At 46.0% G+C, this 20,802-nt stretch overlaps 1 protein-coding gene across 1 annotated transcript in view; it reads right to left on the minus strand.

Moving 5' to 3' along the window:
* Nucleotides 1-17,989, minus strand: part of LOC135386036 (beta-mannosidase-like) — a 32,703-nt gene extending 14,714 nt beyond the window's left edge. The window contains exons 1-6 of the mRNA XM_064615752.1: nt 17,743-17,989; nt 16,056-16,202; nt 14,735-14,883; nt 11,047-11,252; nt 6,725-6,795; nt 393-583 (exon numbers count right to left, since the gene is read on the minus strand). Of these exons, the coding sequence (XP_064471822.1) occupies nt 393-583; nt 6,725-6,795; nt 11,047-11,252; nt 14,735-14,883; nt 16,056-16,202; nt 17,743-17,854 (876 nt within the window). The 5' untranslated portion in view covers nt 17,855-17,989. The remainder of the gene's footprint in view (nt 1-392; nt 584-6,724; nt 6,796-11,046; nt 11,253-14,734; nt 14,884-16,055; nt 16,203-17,742) is intronic.
* Nucleotides 17,990-20,802: the final 2,813 nt, after the last annotated feature.

The following is a 20,802-nucleotide window of genomic DNA, read 5'->3' on the forward strand; positions in this document are numbered from 1 at the left end:
AGGAACTGCTTGCGACACGGTTGTCGGAAATCAGCACCCTGTGGTTTATCCTATCTCAAATCTCCAGTTGCTACAAAATACACAATTTATTTTGAGTAATAAACACATGCAGTGTATGGACTTTCTTTAAATACAATATTGGAACAAAATTTCTTAGGGCAACCAAGGAAATATGGGCTGCAGAACTGCTGAGAAGCGATTCCATACAACCGTGTCGCAAGCAGTACATGTTGTCGCTTTGTTTCGTCTATTACCAGCACAGAAACAAGGGCGAGCTCAATGAAGCTGTTTCCCTTGTTGCTGCGGTACCCGTGCTAAACTACGAAATATTTCGTGGCTCCGAGTATTAAATGCGTCGAAGCAGAAACGGACACGTTAGAGGAGAATCTCACTTGAGGCACCGTGTAAGAAAGGTTTACGGATGCTGCTCCGTGTTCATCTGGTTGAATTGTCATGGCACTGCTTCCCAAGGGTTCATCGTTCAATAGCACTCGAACATGGCCCGAAAACGATGGAATTCCATTGGTGGTCGCTGTCTCCACAAAAGCTGTCACATTAAGGATCCATTCTGATGCGTCTTCTGCTGTGAAGAGAAGCGCAATGCTAGTTAAGGATAAGAAGCATGAATGTCAGATTTGTGCAGTTGGCTGTTTTTATGGATGAATTTTTTCACAGGTTGAGAAAAGCAGAAAATCAACGGTTGCCTTCGCGTCGCATTCTGAACACCATTGTTACAAAAAATGTATACCTTTTAGGGTATAAATTGCCCGTAGAGTAAATTGTACCTCTTAGGGTGTACGGTCATACATTTAGAAAGATATAAATGCTTTATAAATTTGGTCGGTCTAGAATTTATGCCTCGGGGGGGGGGGATATCATCTATATCCCCAAATATCTCTGGTATACCTAAACGAGTAATGTGCTGCGTATATACAACCCGCGATGTTATTTTCACTTCGCAGGTATAAACATATACGTACACACTAAGAGATATATATTTTGAGAACATAAATATTCGGAAACAGGGAGGTACGATTTACTTGAGCACTGTATATCGAAGTGACCTCCTTCCAATCAGGGAAAAAAATAATAACAACAATCACAACGACAAGGGGGAAATGTACAATACACACACACAAAATCACGTTCACAAAGCACGTACGTGAACCAGAAAGAGCCACGTAACAGTTTGGCATGTACGAGGGTGGTTCCATAAGTTTCCGGCTCGACCAACTTTTAAGAGTCATAGAGACTTATATATATCACATATCACTTTTCGACATAGTCACCCTTAACTTCGATGCACTTTTGACACCTTTCAACCAGCATTCTTATACCCTTGAAAAAATAGTCCGAAGTTTTGTCCGCAAAATGCTGGAAAACTGCCTCTTGCACCTCACTATCGTTTTGAAATCTCCGTCCTCTGAGATGCCTCTTCAAGTTCAGAAGATCCCTCTTCAAGTTTGAGAACAGGAAGTAGTCACTCGGTGCAAAGTCTGGACTGTAGGGTGGGTGGTGGATTTCTTCGAAGCCGCACTCCTTTAGTGCAGCCTTGGCAACAGAAGCCGTGTGGACAGGGGCATTGTCCTGGAGCAACCGGACACCTCGACTCAACCTGCCGCGCCTCTTTTCCTGGATGGCGTCTCGCAGTCGGTGCATGAGTGAAGCATAATAAGTCGCATTCACTGTGGTATTCCTCTCTTTGAAGTCGATGAGGAGGATCCCGTGACAATCCCAAAATATTGTTGTCATGGTCTTCTTTGTGGATTGTGTGACCTTTGCTTTTCTTGGGGGTGCTTCTCCTGGTTTGCGCCATTCCATCGACTCCTTTTTCGAAAGGGGATCATAGTAGAGCACCATAGTCTCATCCCCTATGACAATTGACTTGGATATTTCTTCTTCGTTCTCTTGACAGAGCTCCAAAAACTCTTTGGCACTGACGACGCGCTGTTGCTTTTGAACTGACGAGAGAAGTCGTGGCACCCATCTCGCACTGACCTTTTTCATGTGAAGGCCCTCGCCGATGATGCGAAAAACGGTTGTTTTGGAAAGCCCCAGCCTTTCTGAGGTTTCCTTCACCTTCAGACGCCTGTCGCTCAGCACTTCCTCCTCGACAAGAGACAAATTTTCTTGTGTCACCACTTCCACTGGACGACCATCGCGTGGATCCTCTTCAATGGACTCTCGCCCCAGTCGAAACTGCTTAGCCCAGTCTTTTACCGTTGTGTACGACGGAGGGGCTTCCCTGTACACGTTGTCCAGTCGCGCTTTAATTTCTTTAGGCGAAAGTCCCTCTTTTGTCAAGAATTTTATCACAGCGCGGTACTCGATTTTTTTCATTTTAACTGAAAAGTGCACCCTGGCTGTTTGAAATGCCGCTCTCCAACCGACAAAAGCATGGAGAGGGTGGTGCTCCGGCCCTCCAACAGATGGCGCCACGCGTTCTTAATCGCATTTTCAAATTCGCGCGCATTTTCTACCTCGGGCCGGAAACTTATGGAACCACCCTCGTACTAGAATGCAAATACCGATACAGAATACAAATACCGCGGCTTCGAAACTTGTGGGGTCGCCTTCGCCCTAGAAGCGCCTTTATGAGTGAGGACGCCTAGATCTGCTCTCTTGCACAGATAATGCGCTACCATAAGTCGCTCGCCCTGTTGACTAAAATGCTACTGTATTGAGGTCTGTGTTTAACTGATATGATACCATCTCAAAAATAAAGTGGTGCAACACGTTGTACAGGTAAGTGGATACAAAACGCAGAAGGTATACAGTATAAACATAACACAGCTACCGTGGGAAGTGTGAAACTGGAGCTACATGATATAATCCAGTCTTTAAATCAGGTGATAGCCATGCTGCTAACGAAGACTATCGGGCAGTTTCATTGATGAGTGTTTGTTGCAAAATCTTTGAACATATAATACAGTCTCCCGTCATGAGATTTCTCGAAGGAAACAACTTCTTCTATACCATTCAGCAGGGATGCCGCCAAAGCTGCTCTTGCGAAACACAACTGGTGAACTCTCTGCAGGACCTTTAATCGTACACTGACTCTTCCACGCAGACGGAGGCAGTTTTCCTTGATTTCCGTAAGACGTTCGATAGGGTTCCGCACAACTTCTCTGTTTATAACTGGACCAGTGATTTTCCTTCTCATCGCTCACTTTTTGTAGTCTGTAATGACATATCTTCCTATCCTGTCCCTGTCACGTACATCTGGTGTCCCTCAGGGTTCTGTGTGGAGCCCCTTCTTTTCTAAGTTTATGATAATTATCTTCCTATTGGCCTTTGTTCTACCGTGCGTCTTTTCGCAGATGATAGTGTTATTTACTGCACAGTATCATTCCCCTCTGAACAAGTAAGTTTACAACGTGACTTGTCGCTAATTCTCTCTTGGTGTCATACGTATAGCATATGCCTCTTACACTCCTGACACACGGGCACGTTTGAACTCCTTTACATTAGGTGTCCTTTACAGGTGAAAGGACACCTTGGCGAAATGAGTTCGTGCCGGTGATACACGGCGAAGGCAAACTCCTTTTGGTGTTTCGTTTGAAAAATACACCCAAAGATATAACAGTCAGGTAGTTAGATAACAGTAACAGTAAACATAACAATACGCAATTCTTCAGCAAGCGAGCTGTTTCCAGTGGCGGATCTAGAGAGGGGGGGTGATCGCCCCTGAAACGCCAGTTTATACATAGGATATCCCTCTCTCCCTTCCCCCACTACAAGCTTCAACAAAGAAACCACCCCTCCACCCCCATACCCAGGGTCTGAATCCGACCCTAACTGTTTCCCGGATAATCACATAAAATAGGCAAACTGTTGTACGTGATTGGGGAACCTGTCTTGGAAGGGGGAAATGTTCTCTATTACTTGACACTTATTGCAAGAACGTACCTTCTTAAGACACTTATGGGTGTAAAAACAAGGAAAAAAGCACACACACACGCGCGCTCGCGCTCTTGGGTGCGCATTGGCCTGCACATTCTTATTTGAGACAGTCGAAACGCGAAAATCACCCTTTATTCCGATGCTTGTTCTGTGTTCCAAAGAAACGGTTATGTAAGCAACGAAATTAAACAGAAAAACATGGTAGTCTTGGAAAATCGCGCAAAAAAAAAAAAAAAAACGCAACTCGTTCTTGACTCCCTCCTTCCTCCGCTGCGCGTGCGCTAGACTAGACGCTGAGAAAAGAAAGTTCTTCGTTCTGGCGATTTTTTGCAATTTGGTATGAGGTGCGTTCTTGTATGGTGTGACTCTGTGAGACTTTCTTGAGTTAGTGCCACGAGGAAACTGTCGTTGTCACTGCTTTCTACAAGATTCATTTCTGTTTCTGCGGCCAGCACTCGCAATGAAAGGATGTCCACTCGCAATTTTTGGTCATGACAGGTTTTCCGTAACTAATGAATACGGTTAGTATCGGCCATTACTTAGTTATCCGCATGAACTAAAATTCACGGAAGGCCGGAAGGCGTTAGTCTCGCCTCAGGGATATTTTGGCTTCATCGGGGTCCTAATGCTAATTGATGTCTGTTCTCTGCTTTGAGTGTGTTGTGTGTTGGATCATTGTGTACTGCCACGTGTCGATGTAATTTTGCATTGTGTAAAAATGTGTTTTGCAAAAACCTGGTTGAATCAAGACATACTTACCAATGCGTTTATTCGAATAAGCAGAAGTTGCTAGTTCGCTAACATATTACAGGGTTTATTTAGGCAACTTTTTAGAAAACGTTCTGGTTTAGGTAGTGTGCTATGTGAACTGAAGAGCAACCCGTGTAAACCAGCATTCATTCAGGCAGTATATACAGCGTGTTTCAGTAACTGTGTGAAAAAAAAGAAAAAGGAAGAAAGTACGCTACGGAAAAACATGCGTTTGTTTGTGTTGCTCTTCGCGATCGGCTAGTACGCTTCAGCAAAAAGGCTCTGTAACGGCTATCTGTACTATGCGATCAACGACATTTATTTGCAGGGAGCTTATGCCGTGTGCTTCACGTAATTTTATCAAATTTTAATTCAAAGAAATTTAATTTCTTGAGTGGAACTCCACATTTTGCCAAGGCAATGTAACATTCTTTGACAGAGGGAGAAAGTTTTCCATATATGATTTACCCCACTCCATTACGAAGTCGATTCCACAATGGCAATAGTTGTTACTTCCGAACAGGCAGCCTTCCGAAAGTGGGAAAAGCTCTGCAAGCAGTGTATCAGTGCACAAGGATACTTCTTTGAGGGCGATAATAGTCAAACTTAAACAAAGTAGAAGTGATGCAAAAATATCGAAATTTCCTATATCGATAAATATCAACATCGTAAAAAATAATCGTTAAAATCGATATTTATATCGATGTGAATATCGATATTTTTATCGATTAATATTCAGAAGTATCGATTGACAAGGAAGATAATATTCAGGAGTATCGATTTTTTTTTCGATAAGAATATCGATATCGTTCTATCCCTACAAAGTAAATACTTCCCTTGATATGCACATAGTCTCGGAACTTTTTGATACCACCCCGTATAGGGAAGACTCACGCACAAAGCAGCTCACTTAAGGTTTACAGAAAACACAACCACACTGAAAACAGTACACACACGTTCGACAAAAATGAAATCTACACGTGAAGGAATAGACCTCTACCGAAGAAACGCCCCCTGACGTAATCATGACGTTGGTCGACATATCGAAACCGAAAGAGCGCGGGTGGAGAACACCGCCGTTTCACATTGCCGTACTCGTTCACGAATGTCACGGGTGGCTTCTTTGTATTAGTGGTATACACCTCTCCCCGTCTGTAAACAAATGACGTCATAGTGTTCGACAGCGCCATCAATTTGGTAGAGTTGAACTACACTCGAAGCTAGAGGCGAACAAGGTCGCGCCTGGAAGCCGCGATTTTGAGGGGGTTACGATGGTCTTTGAAAGGGACGGGACGTTCGGTCCTAAATTTCTTTTAATAGGAGGCAGCGAACAAGTGCCCATTCGTGAAACTCAGCCATACCCTTCCGATTTGTTTCGGTTTCAGTTTGTCTACCAACGTCGTGATGACGTTTCTCGGGTAGAGGTCTATTCACAAATTAGGTCACGGTTTTTGACGTTTTCGTGTCTTTATTCGCGTTCCCAGTCCACCGCGGAAAGAAAATAAGGCTTCATTCACCCCAAGAGCTGCATCGTCTGAAAGTCAATGTCGTAATCCTGTGCGGAATGTGGTTTGTTATTACGACTTAGTTCGCGCTTGCTTTGTATAGAGCTACCCCGTGCACTCCAAGAGAAATTCGTGCCCTTCAGGTTCCAGAAGATGGAAGAGCCCGGCAGCCATCTTTAGAAAGGGCTACCGAAAAGATAGGGCTACCGGTAGAATGGAGCAGAACAAGGCCATACAGCTAATAATATGTAAGGAATTACAAAAAAAATCTTACAATATGAGACGCCACATTTAAACTTTTTTTTTTACTATTGATTTTTTGCTACAGTAGTTCCACTCTACCAAGTTGGCGGCGCTGTTGTACCATCTGATGTCATTTGTTTGTAAACAGGGAGAGGTCTATTGGATTGGCATTAGCATGACGTGGAAACCAATTGTGCTCCCCACCATGGGCATTGAAATCAGAAGTCACTCGAATAATTATCGTCAATGGTCGTGCAGGCCTTTCAATTGATGTTCAACGTTAAGAGGTCGTAGTATTGAGTAATGTGTGAGTAGAAACTTACATTGCGGTATCGTTACAACGGAGACGTCACGAATGATGGCACCACTGTAGGCTTCAACTGCAATGTGTTTCCTTGAAATGAGGAATATAGCGAATTACGAAAGACAGAATAAATGATATGCATAACGAGGCACTAAAGGTGCGAGTAAAACAAGAACTACCGTTCAGACAACTAAAAATATACGGCAAAGTGACGGCGCCTTGCAACGTGACGGCAACGTACGAGGGCGTGCTGAAAAGTTCCCGGCCCGAGCGGTTTCCATATATATCATGCGAACGCAATCTTGCCATCGTAGACACAAAGAGCGAGACGAAAGAGAAGAGAAATTGTAGGTTTACCAAGCCTACAATTATACCCTCCTATGTACTTATAGCCTCCTCCTTATAGCCTCCTTTATACTATACATGCCTGCCCAATGAGGCAAAATCGGCCGTTGACGGGGACCCCACTCTTTCCTGGGTCGGAAACACGGACAAGTCAGGGCAGTGACAACTTTTGCCTCCCCTGTAAGCATATAGGCTACCGTATGCTCGGTGCATACGCTGCTCTACAGCGCTTTGCGGAGATAAATGCCCTGGCTGCATGGGTACACGCACACCTCGGCGTTTCGGGCCTTCGAAACCCATGATCACAATCATCTGATAAGTCGTGAGTTCGGCTCTTGTTAGGAACTAACGTGAAGGTCGACATGGCGTATCGGTGAGCTCGACCATGCCGCATATTAGTGCACTCATCCGAATATCACACTGATAAACAGAGCAATTAAATGTGATGTTATCTGGTGAGTGCGCTAATATATGCGGCGGAGGCGTGATGGAGCTCGCCGATACGCCATGTCGACCTACACGACAGTTCGTTGCGGGGTCCGAACTCACGCCTTATCAGATGAGTGTGATCGTGAGTTTGGAAGGCCCGAAACGCCGAGCTATGGGTACACGCTGTTCAAGCCTTCGTCATCGCTCGATAAGCAAGTGGTTATCGAAAGACGCCGCTTCAGTTAGCGTTGGTACGGTCTCTTTTGGGTGTCATGTCATGTCGCCGACTGTCAAACGCCGCCGGTACGCTCTGTATGTAGGAGGACGGCGTCATGACCGATACTGCTGATATCGCATCGAGATAGTTTCATCAACCTTGGAAGCTAGCGCCATTATTGTGGACGACCGGCTCGTCTGTGTTTCAGAATCATTGGGCAGTCATGTAATATATAGGAGGCTATGGCTTGGTAAAGCGAACTGTTCATTTTTCATCGGGTTATCGGCAGAACCGTGTGTACTACAAGCGTAAAATTTTCAAAAGTTGAACTTAGGGCTGTCATAAAATTCCTGTTCGTGCAAAAAAAGAAAAAAACCAAGGGAAAGCTATGAGTGTATGATGCAAACATTAAGTGACAAGTGCCCATCATACTTAACTGTGAAGATGTGGGATGCCAACTTTCAGCGTGGGGATTTCGACGCCAAAGACGTCGAAGATCATGGAGACATCCAACGTTGTCAACACCTGTGTTGCTTGTGTCTACAAGTTAAGTCTGCACCATTTTTAGCGCTATCTATTGTTATATTTGATGAAACATGGTTCCATCACCATGATCCTAAGACAAAACATAACAATTCATGGACTGGGGGCGCTCAGGTTGTCCGATGCCGAAGAAATTCAAGACTTGGCGATCAGCGGGAAAGGCCATGACTAAAGGTGTGTGCGCGCACGGGTGTGGGTTAAATACGCGGATACGCGCCGATATCCGCTCGGCATCCAAATATCTGCGTGTAGAAATATCACGTTTTGAGATCCGCCAGGATAAAATGCGGTTAAAATCGCGCGGATATCAGCATTTTATCCGCAGTGTCTTTGTCGACGTCCACTATAGGGACTGTGCGAAACTTAAAGGGGCACGCTGCTCCGTCGCGACAGCGCCTCCAGCGGCGGTCTTGGAAGTATCAAGCGTGACACCATGCCACCCGTTCTATGCATTCCCAAGTGGAACCGCACGTTTGCGTGGCGACCACCGTAATTAGAAGGCTGATTTTCGAAGTGCGAATAATGTGCAACCTATCGAGGACGCGAACGAAGAGAAGGGAGACAAACTGCATAGAAGAAACCACAGTTTTTATAACGTATCTGACAGTGTGCATGGATATGGAGCGCCTCGCGTCTGTCCGTGTCAAAACACCTGTACGTGATACGTGGAGAGGATGGTTATTTGATTGATGTCTCACGAAATTCTAGCTTGCTACCAAATACTAGGCACATTTCTCTGACTCCAGCCTCTTGTGACATCATGTTTTTGACTGACTCTTGTATACCTTTCGTCCTTTTGGCACATCACTGCGCACATAGCTTCGTCACTGAAATCTACATCGTGCGTCGCTTCATCCATACAAATAAACACGTGTGGTTACAACATATTGTGCTGCAGTTTTTCCAGTTTCAGAAACAGTAATGCTAAAGAGACCCTGAAAGAAATTATATATATGAGTTTTTTTGTTTAGTTTTTTTTTTGCCTTGGCTACCGTTGTGGGCTTGCGGCAGGACGGTTGTGATATGGTCGGTGCGTAAATACTGGAGTTTTCGGACAACGTAGGACTCCCGTGCCAATTTTCTCTTTTTTTTTTCTTTTTCATTCACTCACTCACTCCGTTCTCACTGTGAGACATGTCAACCAAATTACCGGGAGCAATATCGCCTCTGGCGATACAACGCCCCTGTCATTTTCCGTCCAAATAAAGTTGCCGTTTGGTCGGTGCGTCAACGGTGATACAGTATCCAGCGTTATTTCACCGTCGCGAAAGCGGCAAATGTAAATCGCTGATCATTTTGCAGGTCCTTATTCAGTTTCATCGAAACCAGAACAAAAGGTATAGAATATATGTTGTGCACACCTCACGCAATAGACGAACACGCGTCAACAACGTAATGCGCTGCGAGTCCCCTTGGTGGAAGCATAGAAATCACGAGAAATGAAACATCTGGTCCCTAGTGAAGAGTTCTTTTAGGTGTTCGCACAGTGAGCGGTGCAACAGTTCCAGTGTGGCAAAAAAGACACTCGCACTTCACATGTAAACACAGGTGGCTACCCGACGGCTGTCACGCAAGGTACTTTCTCCGGAGGCCGCATTGCGGCACCACCAGTTTGTCGCACGGTCCCGATAGGGGAAGCCATAATTGAGAGTACGCAGTGAATACGAAATAGTGCATTGATATGCCTTTAAATGACTATTATCGGGCAACTGTGACAACTGTAGGTGGCACAACGTTCCCGAGAAAGTTTGTATGCTGAAAAGCAAAAACGTTCGCAACGTGACATTTTCGTCGTGCAGATTTTTGCTGAAAATACAATGACCGCTGTTATGCGTATACACTTCATACCCGAGAGGGTGCGGTCGAGGGTACATCTATTTCAACCACCGCGGTTCCAGATGGGGTCCCTGACCTGACATGCGTGGATACTGTCAATCTTATCCGTGCTCCACTCTAATCATTGCCACGGTCTCCAGGGAGAAGGAAGGTGTTTTGATGATTGACTATCTCTAGACGGGAGAAACAGTTCATGTATCATACTGTAGCTTATTCTGCCGGTTAAAGGAGGATTTCAAAGAAAAATACGGCACAGGAAACTGCGGAAAGACGTTCTTCTTTTGCAGGACAAAGCACCAGCTCACAAAACAGGCAAGACAACGCATGTTCTGAGGGTCTTGCAATTTGAATGCATTGAACGTCCGCTGTACTCGCCGGATCTTGCCTTATCGAACTATATTTCGTTTCCAAACATAAGAAAAAATACGTTGAAAAGAAAGAGGTTCTCGGAGGACTCAGAGGTGATAGGAGCAGTCGAAGAATATACTTCGGAGAGTAGAGCGCTGTTTTCTTTTTCAGGGCTTAGAGCAGCTTTAGTCGAATTGTAATGAAGGTTCAGGAAGCCGCGTTCTTCCTTGTCGGGGCGAAAATTTCCCAGCACTCCCTTATACTCTGCACTTCCCCCAGTTCCAGAAGCAGAAGACGAAAGAAAAGGGAAAGCAACTAATTCCATGTTTCGAGAAGCATACATGAGACATCACACAATGATTGTGGGGTTCATTCCAAACTCGAACGTAGCAACCTCTTGCACCTGTGTTTATCTTTTTGCATTGTTCTGCGCGAGTCGTACCTTTCTGGCATTATTCCTGCTTACCGATTATGCCCTTTATTCTAGTCCCCGATGCAGTGAGTTAAAGCCGATACCCAAGTTGCATTATTTTTCTTACTCACTAAAAAACAGTTTACCTTCTATTGCTAGATGTGTAATAAGAATCGTGCACAAGACCGGAAAAACAGAATGTATTGCTCACCAAATTCCTTGGGAGGGAAACGATGGTCCCCAATCCCAACTAAAAGAACATTGCATTTTCCTCATGTGGTTGATGTGGCAATTTCCATGCTGGCTGCTGGGTGGACATATTGGGTAGACTGGATAATCCTTGGCCTGCATCTCGTACTGGCGCAAGGCGTAAGCAACGGGTGACTCACAAGCTACTTGAATCTCATTCCCAGTTTCCTGCATGTTGTGAAGAGAACGTCAAAAACGCGTGTTTACTCCATGTAAACGAAACTGTCGTAATAGCCGTAGCAACGAAACAAATCCAGTGCAGTAGCCGAAGAGGCAATCTCCCAGCTGGAGCCTTTTCATCAACTGCCATTCTTTAATCGAAATAATTAATAGGACTTTCTAAGAAAAATCGTTCAGACGAGAAATATGCCCGTGAACCAGTTCACATGCCTCACGCGACAGTGTCGTAAACCTCTGTCGCGTTCCGAACCTCATTAAAGAAAGTTATGTACCCTCATATTTATGAAACGGACCCAAATTCGCTGTATATATTGATTTCACATGCACGAGTGAATTTATGGTAGTCATAAAGTAGAGAGATGGATACAGGCATTGACAAGAAAAAAACAACAAAAACAGAAAACGGATGAAACGTATAGCTTGTAATGCACTCAATGGATATCTGTGCAGCGCGCAACTTTTCCGTATTTCGATTGGGAGACGTATGCTTCATTTAATCGCGGGAACACAATGCCTGCTATGCACACTAAATCTGCGCCTTGGAAGCTGGCACAGGGACAAGACGCACTGCACGGGTGAAGATTTGGAGAAACGAATACCGATCAACGAAGTGATATTTATGAGAGTGTGCGAAGGTGTAGTGTGGTGCCGACAGCAGATAACTGGGAAGACAATACAGACATTTCGCGACATTTGATGAAAATATGAAAACACAGAACTTCATTAAGTGGGCTCATTACCTCCACTTTCAAGTCTAAAATTGTTTGTCGCAAATGGCTTCACTTCATGGTGCAAGTAATCAGTAAATCGCTGCAAGTAATATGTGAGTTTGCAATTCAAACGTCGCCATACGAGCAATGGGCAGCTGCTTCGGCCTTGTTGGGACCTATTCAGCAGTGCTAATAGGCAACGTTTGAGGACATGGTGTCACAGGCTTACGTGGAACCTGGGGGCTTAATCGCTTCATCGTCGTTACGGTCGTTACAAGCTAACGAGTGGCGGGAAATTCAAAAAGGCGGGCGGGAAAATTAAAAAGGTGGGCACGTGATAAAACACGTGCACGGCGCTCTTCGCGTGATATGTGAAGGACGTGGTACACGTCACGCGCAATGTGTCACGTGCCCATCTTTTTGAATTTCCCGCCACTCGTTAGCTTGTAACGACCGTAACGACGACGAAGCGATTAAGCCCCCTGATTCGTCCCGTTAGCGCTATAGCCCCTCACAACACGTTTCACTGGCGCATCCAGTTGGTGAGGCTATCAGCCTGTCGTGAGCAATCATCCCGCACGTGACCTTCTCATGGCATGTCCTCAAACGCTGCCTTAGAGCACTGCACGGGCCGACTTTTCCGGGCCCGACCCGGCCCGGGCGCATCGAAAAATGGCCCGGCCCGACCCGGGCCCGGACCTTCATATTTTTATGCGGCCCGGCCCGGCCCGGCCCGGTGACCCAGTGACTAGAGCCCGGCCCGGCCCGGCGTCTAAGCAAATAGAGCCCGGCCCGGCCCGGTGACCCGGCGAGTAGATCCCGGCCTAGTATTTCCAGCCGCGACGTACGCGTTTCTGGCGATTATCAAACAAATTTATAAGTAAATTTATAAGGAGAGAAGACAAACATACAAGTGATGGCGGTTTAACACCGTAACCGCACGAGACCAAATTAAATAATCCAGAACGCACGGGGCGTTATCGTTACACTGTCAAGATTTTGCGGAGATAGAGCATGCTGTCGACAAACTGCTTCTCCCAGTCCCTATCCCTCTCACCAAGCTTTGCCAAAGTGATTGTGAAATATGTGAGGAGTGAGGAGCAATGTAAAGTGGCTTGGAGAATGTTCTAGAGGGTCGAATCATATGCATAATGCAGTACCCTTTGCTTGTCTTTGCAAAATATGCACAGGAATGACGCAAGCGCATAATGATATGAACTGATGCATCTCCAATGTGTGGAATTAGCTGCGTGGCCCGGCCGGGCCGGACTCTCGGGAACATATTTGTCGGCCCGGGCCCGGCCCGGCCCGCGGTGGTGGCGTATTTTAACGGCCCGGGCCCGGCCCGGCCCGCGGTGCTGGCGTATTTTGTCGGCCCGGGCTCGGCCCGGCCCGGAGCACACAGCCAATAACAAGCCCAGCCCGGCCCGCGGGCCGGGTCGGGGGCCCGGGCCCGTGCAGTGCTCTACGCTGCCTACTTGCCGAAATGGTCCGAACAAGACCGAAACGGCTGTCCATTGCTGGTATGGCGACGCTTTTGTTAAGTTGAATAAGAGTCAAAATGCAGGCTATCTGATTTCTAATTTCTGCTAATTTCATCATGTATCACCAGTGATACATGATGAAATTTGACTGAACCCAGAGACAAGGAAAAGAGAATGTGTTTGTGATCATCTGTGTTTTCCTTGTTTCCGGGTTCAGTAAAATTTCATTATTTGTTAGCTCATTGCTTCTGGCGCTGGTAAAGCCATCGTTCTGAAAGTTCTCATAGGGTTTATACACATGACGTCATCAGCAGGAGAGCGCCACTGTCGCTAGCAGATTTTCCGCCATGGTGTAGGTCCTCGGGTTTTGACTGTCCAGGCAACCATTCACCATTCGGAGTTTCAAAGCTACTGTACTGTGTGAACATTATTTGCACCATAATCAAAGTAATTTTCATGTTTTCGACGTGAATGGTCCTCTAAATAGACCTCTACCCGATAAACCTCATCATGACATTGGTAGGCGGACTGAAACTGAAACAAATGAAAAACTCCACGAATGGGCACTTGTTCGCTGCCTGCTATTGAAAGAAAAGTAGGACCGAACGTGGCGTCCCTTTCAGTGACCATCGTAATCCCCTCAAGACCGTGGCTTGGGGGGCGCGACCTTGTTCGCATCCGATAGCCTCGAGCGTAGTTCAACTCTACCAAATTGGTGGCGCTGTCGAACACTATGACGTAATTTGTTTACAAACAGGGAAAGGTCTATTGAAAGAAGAGTAGGACCGAAGGCCGCGTCCCTTTCAGGGACCATCGTAATCCCCTCAAGACCGTTGCTTTCGGGCGCGACCTTGTTCGACCCTATACTTCGAGCGTATAGTTCAACTCTACCAAATTGGTGGCGCTGTCGAACACTAGGACGTCATTTGTTTATAGACAGGGAGAGCTCTATAGCCTAAAGGCAGGGAACGAAAACCGGAACCTAACTTTGAGCGTCCTACATCATGGCGGCGATTTCGCCTTTTCGAAGTTAGTGCCCTCTGAAGGAATAAATAAGCGAATAAACCCTTTAAGTAAAAAAGTACATTTTAACGTTCGAAAAGCATGACGTAGGAGTAGTGATGTAGCTATCGATAATGGGTTCATACGTACTGTAACGTCAAGATACTTTATATAACTTTAACGTGCATTGTACTATGGGGGTGGGAACTTTTGGGCACCTCAATGCGAAAGCGTAATCGTAAACAGTAAAACTTGTCAATAATTGGCACATTACCCTGATTATGCCTTTGAGGTCGAACACGAATCGAACAAACATATTGACTGTGCTTCCCAAAGAATGGTTGTTGACGGAGACGTTACAAGCTGTGTCGATGCCGTGGGCTACTAGGGCCACTCTGGATTTCTGCAGCATTTCAGCAGGAACTGTTTGGAAGCAAAGAAACGTGCAACAATCAACAAATGTATCTGCTCAGTCACGGCATGAATAAAAGAAAAATATCCAGGCGCAGTTGCAAAATGCTGCGTTCGAGAATTTACGTAGTTCCTGCAACACATACAGAACAAACTCAAAACGATACAGCGCAACAACGAAGACGAGAAGGATCAGACAAACACAGGCGCTGCGAACCAACTCGCCCAACTTTCCGCATTAAAAAAATACAGAACAACATATCAGGATAACGAGACTCCAGGCATTTGCCTGACACTCTGACGGCTTTTTTCGGACATTCTGCCCGACAGTGATACATCGTGGACAAAACTGAAAATGCTTAATACTGCGCTTGTATGTTCAAAGCTCATGCCTGTCGACCGTGTATTATATGCGCCAAATTGTTCGCGACATAAAACACGTAAAGCAATCGTAAAAAGGTCGTCCTTCTCAACGTATCAGTCATTCTTCGAAGAACAATCGTCAAGTCAGTAGAACGCAGATAAAATCATTTTACGATGTATCATCTTATGAACGTAAGGCGCGCAAAAATCCGCGTGTTTGTGTATATGCCGTTATGTGCATGCCGTCCGAGGTGGGGGTGAGGGCAGTGTTGAGGTAGCTTGGTAAGTCATCTTCTTTTTGGCTGGGGGAAGAAGTGAGAGTTTAATCTGGAAGTAGCAGAAACCGCTGGTTCAGGAGTTCCCCTTCGTCCTTGTTTGTACAACCCAATGCAGTGCAGTGCAGTTATACGTTATGCCAGCTTTTCCCAAACTTCTTGTTGTGTCGGCACCCGCAAACCACTGGGAATCCATTCGAGGACCCCCGTTAAGTATGATTCATGATGACATAAATAAGGAACGTGAAGGGGAAAAAAAAAAAGCAAGGCATCGCCTCGCAGAAAAATGAGAAGGTAGTATTTCGACTCGATAATATTAGATATTTCGGTTTAGATCCGCGCGTCCCCCTCAGAGATGACGTGGCCAGCACTCGCAAAGACATTCTTCGGGCGGTCTTCGATCGTCGCGAACCCTGTCCCACCTGTGTCGCCGACCCACACGAACACTGTCGGGGACCCCCGGGGGTCCGCGGATCACACTTTGGGAACCACTGCGCTATGCAGAAACAGCCAAAATGACAGTAGTACTTCGAAATGCGCACTAACCGTCAAATTCCCTAGAGAAAGTCCAGTTCTCGTTGCTGACATAACGGTACACAATGTCGTTGAAGCCATAGTAGGGCTCCCCTATAATATGATTTCGATGAAGGTCCGTGTATATGCCACCAGGAACTTGGGCTGATATATTTAGGCCTGAAAAATCAAGACCATATAGGTAGACGTGTAAACAACCCGAAATGCACATTAAAGAAGTAGGTTTAACGCTAAGAGAGAGAGAGAGAGAGACAGACACAGAGAAAAAAAGAACTGAAGAAAGGGTATACCCAAATTTTTTCGTAGTGTGTACTTTGTACAGCTCCGGTCAACCTCAATCATAACACTGGAAACAATTCGGTCAACACGATAAAAGCCACCCTTGGGGCACTGGGGGAATGTTAAGTGAACAAAATCCTTGCGTTAAACTAACAGTATAATTCTGCCCAATTAAGATTTCCTCATGACTCCAAGGGTTGCTGTAATCGCGCTTGGGAACGTGACCACATTTTTTCCAGTGTTATTATTAAGGTTGACCGGAGCTGCACTTGCCACATTTTTACTGCTGTTGTCAAAGTTTTGCTTCGGTCACGGTTGTTAACAATTGCGGTTCATGGAGTTTATACTCCGCACCCGATACCACGGTATAACATCGCTGCAAATCCTTAGGCACACAAGGAACACACAACATGTGTCCACACTGCGGTGTATGTTTCCTGGAATCCAGTTTAAGGGCGGATACACATGAGCGTTTGGAGTGATTTAACGACCAAGCCCAGAGAAATGCATCGCACAAAGCAATATGAATATATCTGCATGTTACAGCAACGGAAACGCAACGGAAACACAAGACATTGCATCGCTGTACGATCTGAGCAGAGCTTACAAGAAAAATGACCAAGACTCGGTATCCCCCTTCTTACAACGCTTAACAAACCCAATCTTCGTGATTCGTGCAGAGTATGAAGCGATCAGTGTTAGCAAATAACAAAATGAAATCGTAGAAGGAGAGGAGAGGAGAGTAGAAGTCTAAAGAGGGTAGACGAGTGAGGTGAAGGTGAGGTATATATAGAAGTGTGACTTGTGTTTACAAGTCTTTTACAATAAGTGTTTATTCCCTCGTTTAGTGTTTACAATAAACTTGTGTTTATTCCCTCGGAGTTTTTCCCCCCAAAAATTTTCTTTTCACATATATACACGGTGTTTGCTCTAATGTTTCCAGAAATTATATTTAAAGCGAGCGATAACAGAAAAGCAAGTGGTACCTTTCTGCTATTTGAGTAAGAAACAGGCAATGCTTCACTAGTAGCACCTGTTTCTTAGTCAAGTAGCTGAAAAGTAGCGCTCGTTTCTCTTTTATCACTCGGTTTAAATAAAATTTCTGGACACACGTTAGAGCAAACACCCTGTATATGTGTGTTCAGTTAATTAGCGAGCAAGATAAGAGGGCTTTGTAGCTTCTTAACGTCAGGGGGCGTGCCAAAATGCATCACGCATCGTGTGTCATCGTGCTTGGTTAAGATTATTGCGTCCATCGACATATACACACACGTAAGTTAGTGTTGTTTTTAAGTCCCAGAGAAAACAAAAACAAAAACAAAAAAAGGGCAGAGAACAGACAGGATGGAACTTAAAATCGGACCCCATAGCGTACCTGTACGCACTCACGTTGTAAGAGATAAACATGAGTCAGACTTACGGTTCCCGCTGTTGTGTGCTGTCCACGTTCCATCCAAAGACAACTCCAGCGCCCGCACGATATTGAGAACGTAGAGAACAGAGAACAGAGCGTGAACGAACTTCAGCGGCATTTTTCTTGTGACCTCTGCAGTGAGAACGTTGGCATATATGCCTCGGCGTCAAAACCAGTTTACAGGAACAAACACGGCGGATACACCACTGAAGCTCCGGTGAGGGTTATGTGAGAGCGCTTTATCGAGCACAAGTTTTGTTATCTTTCTGCTGTTGTCTTCTCAGAGTAGATCTGCGCAGCAACGATGATAGGTGCCACTCACTTCCTGCAATGGTGGAAACAGCGGTAGAACGCACTGCCATGCAGTGCGATATGTTAAAACAATCTGCGATATGTAAGCGCTGTCGTTGGGTGGATATATTCATGTTCGCATCTTCACAGCAATATGTATAACATAGTAGTGCCGTTCGTGTTGGGATTGGGAATTCCCGGTCATTTTCACTCCCAGGATTTCGGGATTTTCCCCGACGGATCCTGGGACGGGACTCGGGGATTGAGATAAAACCGAGACATTGCGCACACACGATCATTTTGTAAAAACGTACGTTTCGTGTGTGCTTTTTGTGCGTTGTCTCCTCTACCAACAGTCTCTGTGTGTGGAACGAAGCATTATAGTGCACTACGCACTAAATCCCGTGTCTTCAGACCCCCGTCAAATTTTCGTCACAGCAATCTTCGTGTCTCGCGCTGTATTCTCTCAAAATAGTTTCCCTATGTGACGCGACCTGGAAGATCCTAGAGCATCATTGCTCATACTACCAACCTTCCCGAACCACACTTTCGTGTCTCTCAATCTGCTGGACTCTCATCCTCTCCCTTTTCAAATTGATTGGTCCATGGCCAAATCCAGCCCACCAACGGTCTGCCCTCAAAGCTCTGTGACCTTTTTGGAAACCGTATAGGACTCCAGTCCTCACTATGAGACGACTCGTTATCCCATTTCCCACCAGTAATGAGGTAAGGTATTGTCCCTTGCGATGAAACGCCCCAATCATCATCATCAAATAAAGTTGTTGTTTGATAAAATTAATTTGCAGTTTTGAAAAGTGTGCGTCACAGAGTGCGCAATCTGTCTGGAGTCTGGGAACATTGCTAATCGAAAGTCGACTTTCGTTGCCTCCTCACCCCGCAGCTGTCTTCGTTCGAACCTTCCAAATGAGACGTCGGGGTTCCGGTGACGTCACCTCCTCTTGGAGAATCCGAAGCTCTGAACACCCGCACAGTCAGCAACCTCCGTTTCCAGGAAAAGCGGTGAGGGGATTGCACGCTTTGCCTCCATCCACGAAGCACTTTGCCCTGCCCCCTTTTCGAATCCCGGTGCCAGCTGTGCTGTCTGGGGTTTTTCCTGGGTTTTCCTCAGACGCTTTCAGACATATGTCGGCACAGTTCCCTTAGAAGTCGGCCCAGGACGCACATTCCCCCAGGGCGTGAGTCGTGACGTTGCCCACATACGTGAGGCCGACAACGGCAAGCCCTATCACCACCACCACCACCCTGCCCCCTTGAAAAAAATCATGGGAACGCGCATGATCCGCACACAGTACTAACACACACGAGCACGGAGGGAAACACACAGACACGCAGATACAGTTTTTGACGATTTTTGATCCACGCGCCAATCATTCCGGACCGGCGGTGCACATCTCTACTTCTGGCCTCTGCGAACTGAACCCGAACCGCAAACCGAAAAAAAAAAACACGTTATTTTCCATCGAACCCGAACAACTTTTTTGCCTTAACCGTCCTGAACCGGACAGGACACGCAAAAAAATTGAACCGAAAAAAATTGATGCGGTTACCGGTTCGGAAATCGGTTCAGAGGTGAAATACCTAATTGTACTATCGACCGACCTTTCTTTCGATTATTTACTTTTTGTACAATGCCAGATGAGAGTATAAGAGTTTGTGACTGTATCGCCAGTTTTTTGCCGGAACAAATGAGGGCGCTGACCGGGTTCCTCCCTGGCTTCCAGCACTTCGCTTTTCGTTTTTAGCAGACGACAACGGGAGTGCAATACAATAAAATATCAGAGCCCTGCTACTCCCTTCGGATGCCCTGACCATCTTGTGCAACAAAGAGGCAGAGAGTGAAACCGAAACTATGCAAAACTTCGTGCGTTTCCCTAAGAACGCTTCGTCTTGTGAAGCAAGTGGTCGTGGCGAGGCAGCAGTAGACGCTTCCTGAAACGGTTATCTCACACCTTTCTCTTACAATCGTGTGCGGTGAGGCTAAGCTCGCTTTCATGAAGCAAAATTACTGCCGATGAACCGGATAAATCAGGACCGAAAAAAAGTAACGGTTCCAATCCCTGTAAGTGTCCGGACCGCTGACCGCTTTTTTTCCGTTCCTCCCGGAGCCGAACCCGAACCGAACCGAAATACCTGAACCGGTTTAAGCTGATAATTTCGGTTCAGCGGAGCTAAACCCGAACCGAACCAATATGCCTGAACCCGAACCCAAACCGGAACGAAAAAATACCGGTTCCGATCCCTGCTCTGCGCACCTGTTTTTGAACGAAAAAAAAGAAAAAATGCGAATTGCAGCTCTCTCGCGAAGTCGAATTTGCTTTTGTTGATGCCGATGACGGTACGTTGCGATTTTGTGCTGTTTTTTAGTTGCGTTTGTTCGTGTTGCTGACGCCGCCGCCGGTGGTAAAATGGGCATGACGCCACCGTCGGTCAAAGTTCCATCGGCGCTCAAGTCTATGGTAGACTGGTACTGCTGGTACTGCCAGCACTAGCAATGCATTCTGGAATGCTCCTGTCTCCCACGTGACCGCTCACGCAACCCCAAGAGCCAGGGTGGTCGGTCTCGGAAGCGTTAGCACAAGGAAGCTGCCATAAGTTGGTCATGGAAGGCGTTGCCTTTCGTTGCCTGCTTCATCGCGCTAAACTTGACTTTCCAGTTTCCCTAAATTCGTAGGTTGCTATCTAAATTAGCCACATATATTACCATGTGCGTATCCGGTATGTATCTGTGAAACTAATAAGTAGCGAGTATTTTCC

Source organism: Ornithodoros turicata, chromosome 2 (assembly GCF_037126465.1).
Source record: "Ornithodoros turicata isolate Travis chromosome 2, ASM3712646v1, whole genome shotgun sequence".
Classification (NCBI taxonomy): Eukaryota; Metazoa; Arthropoda; class Arachnida; order Ixodida; family Argasidae; genus Ornithodoros; species Ornithodoros turicata.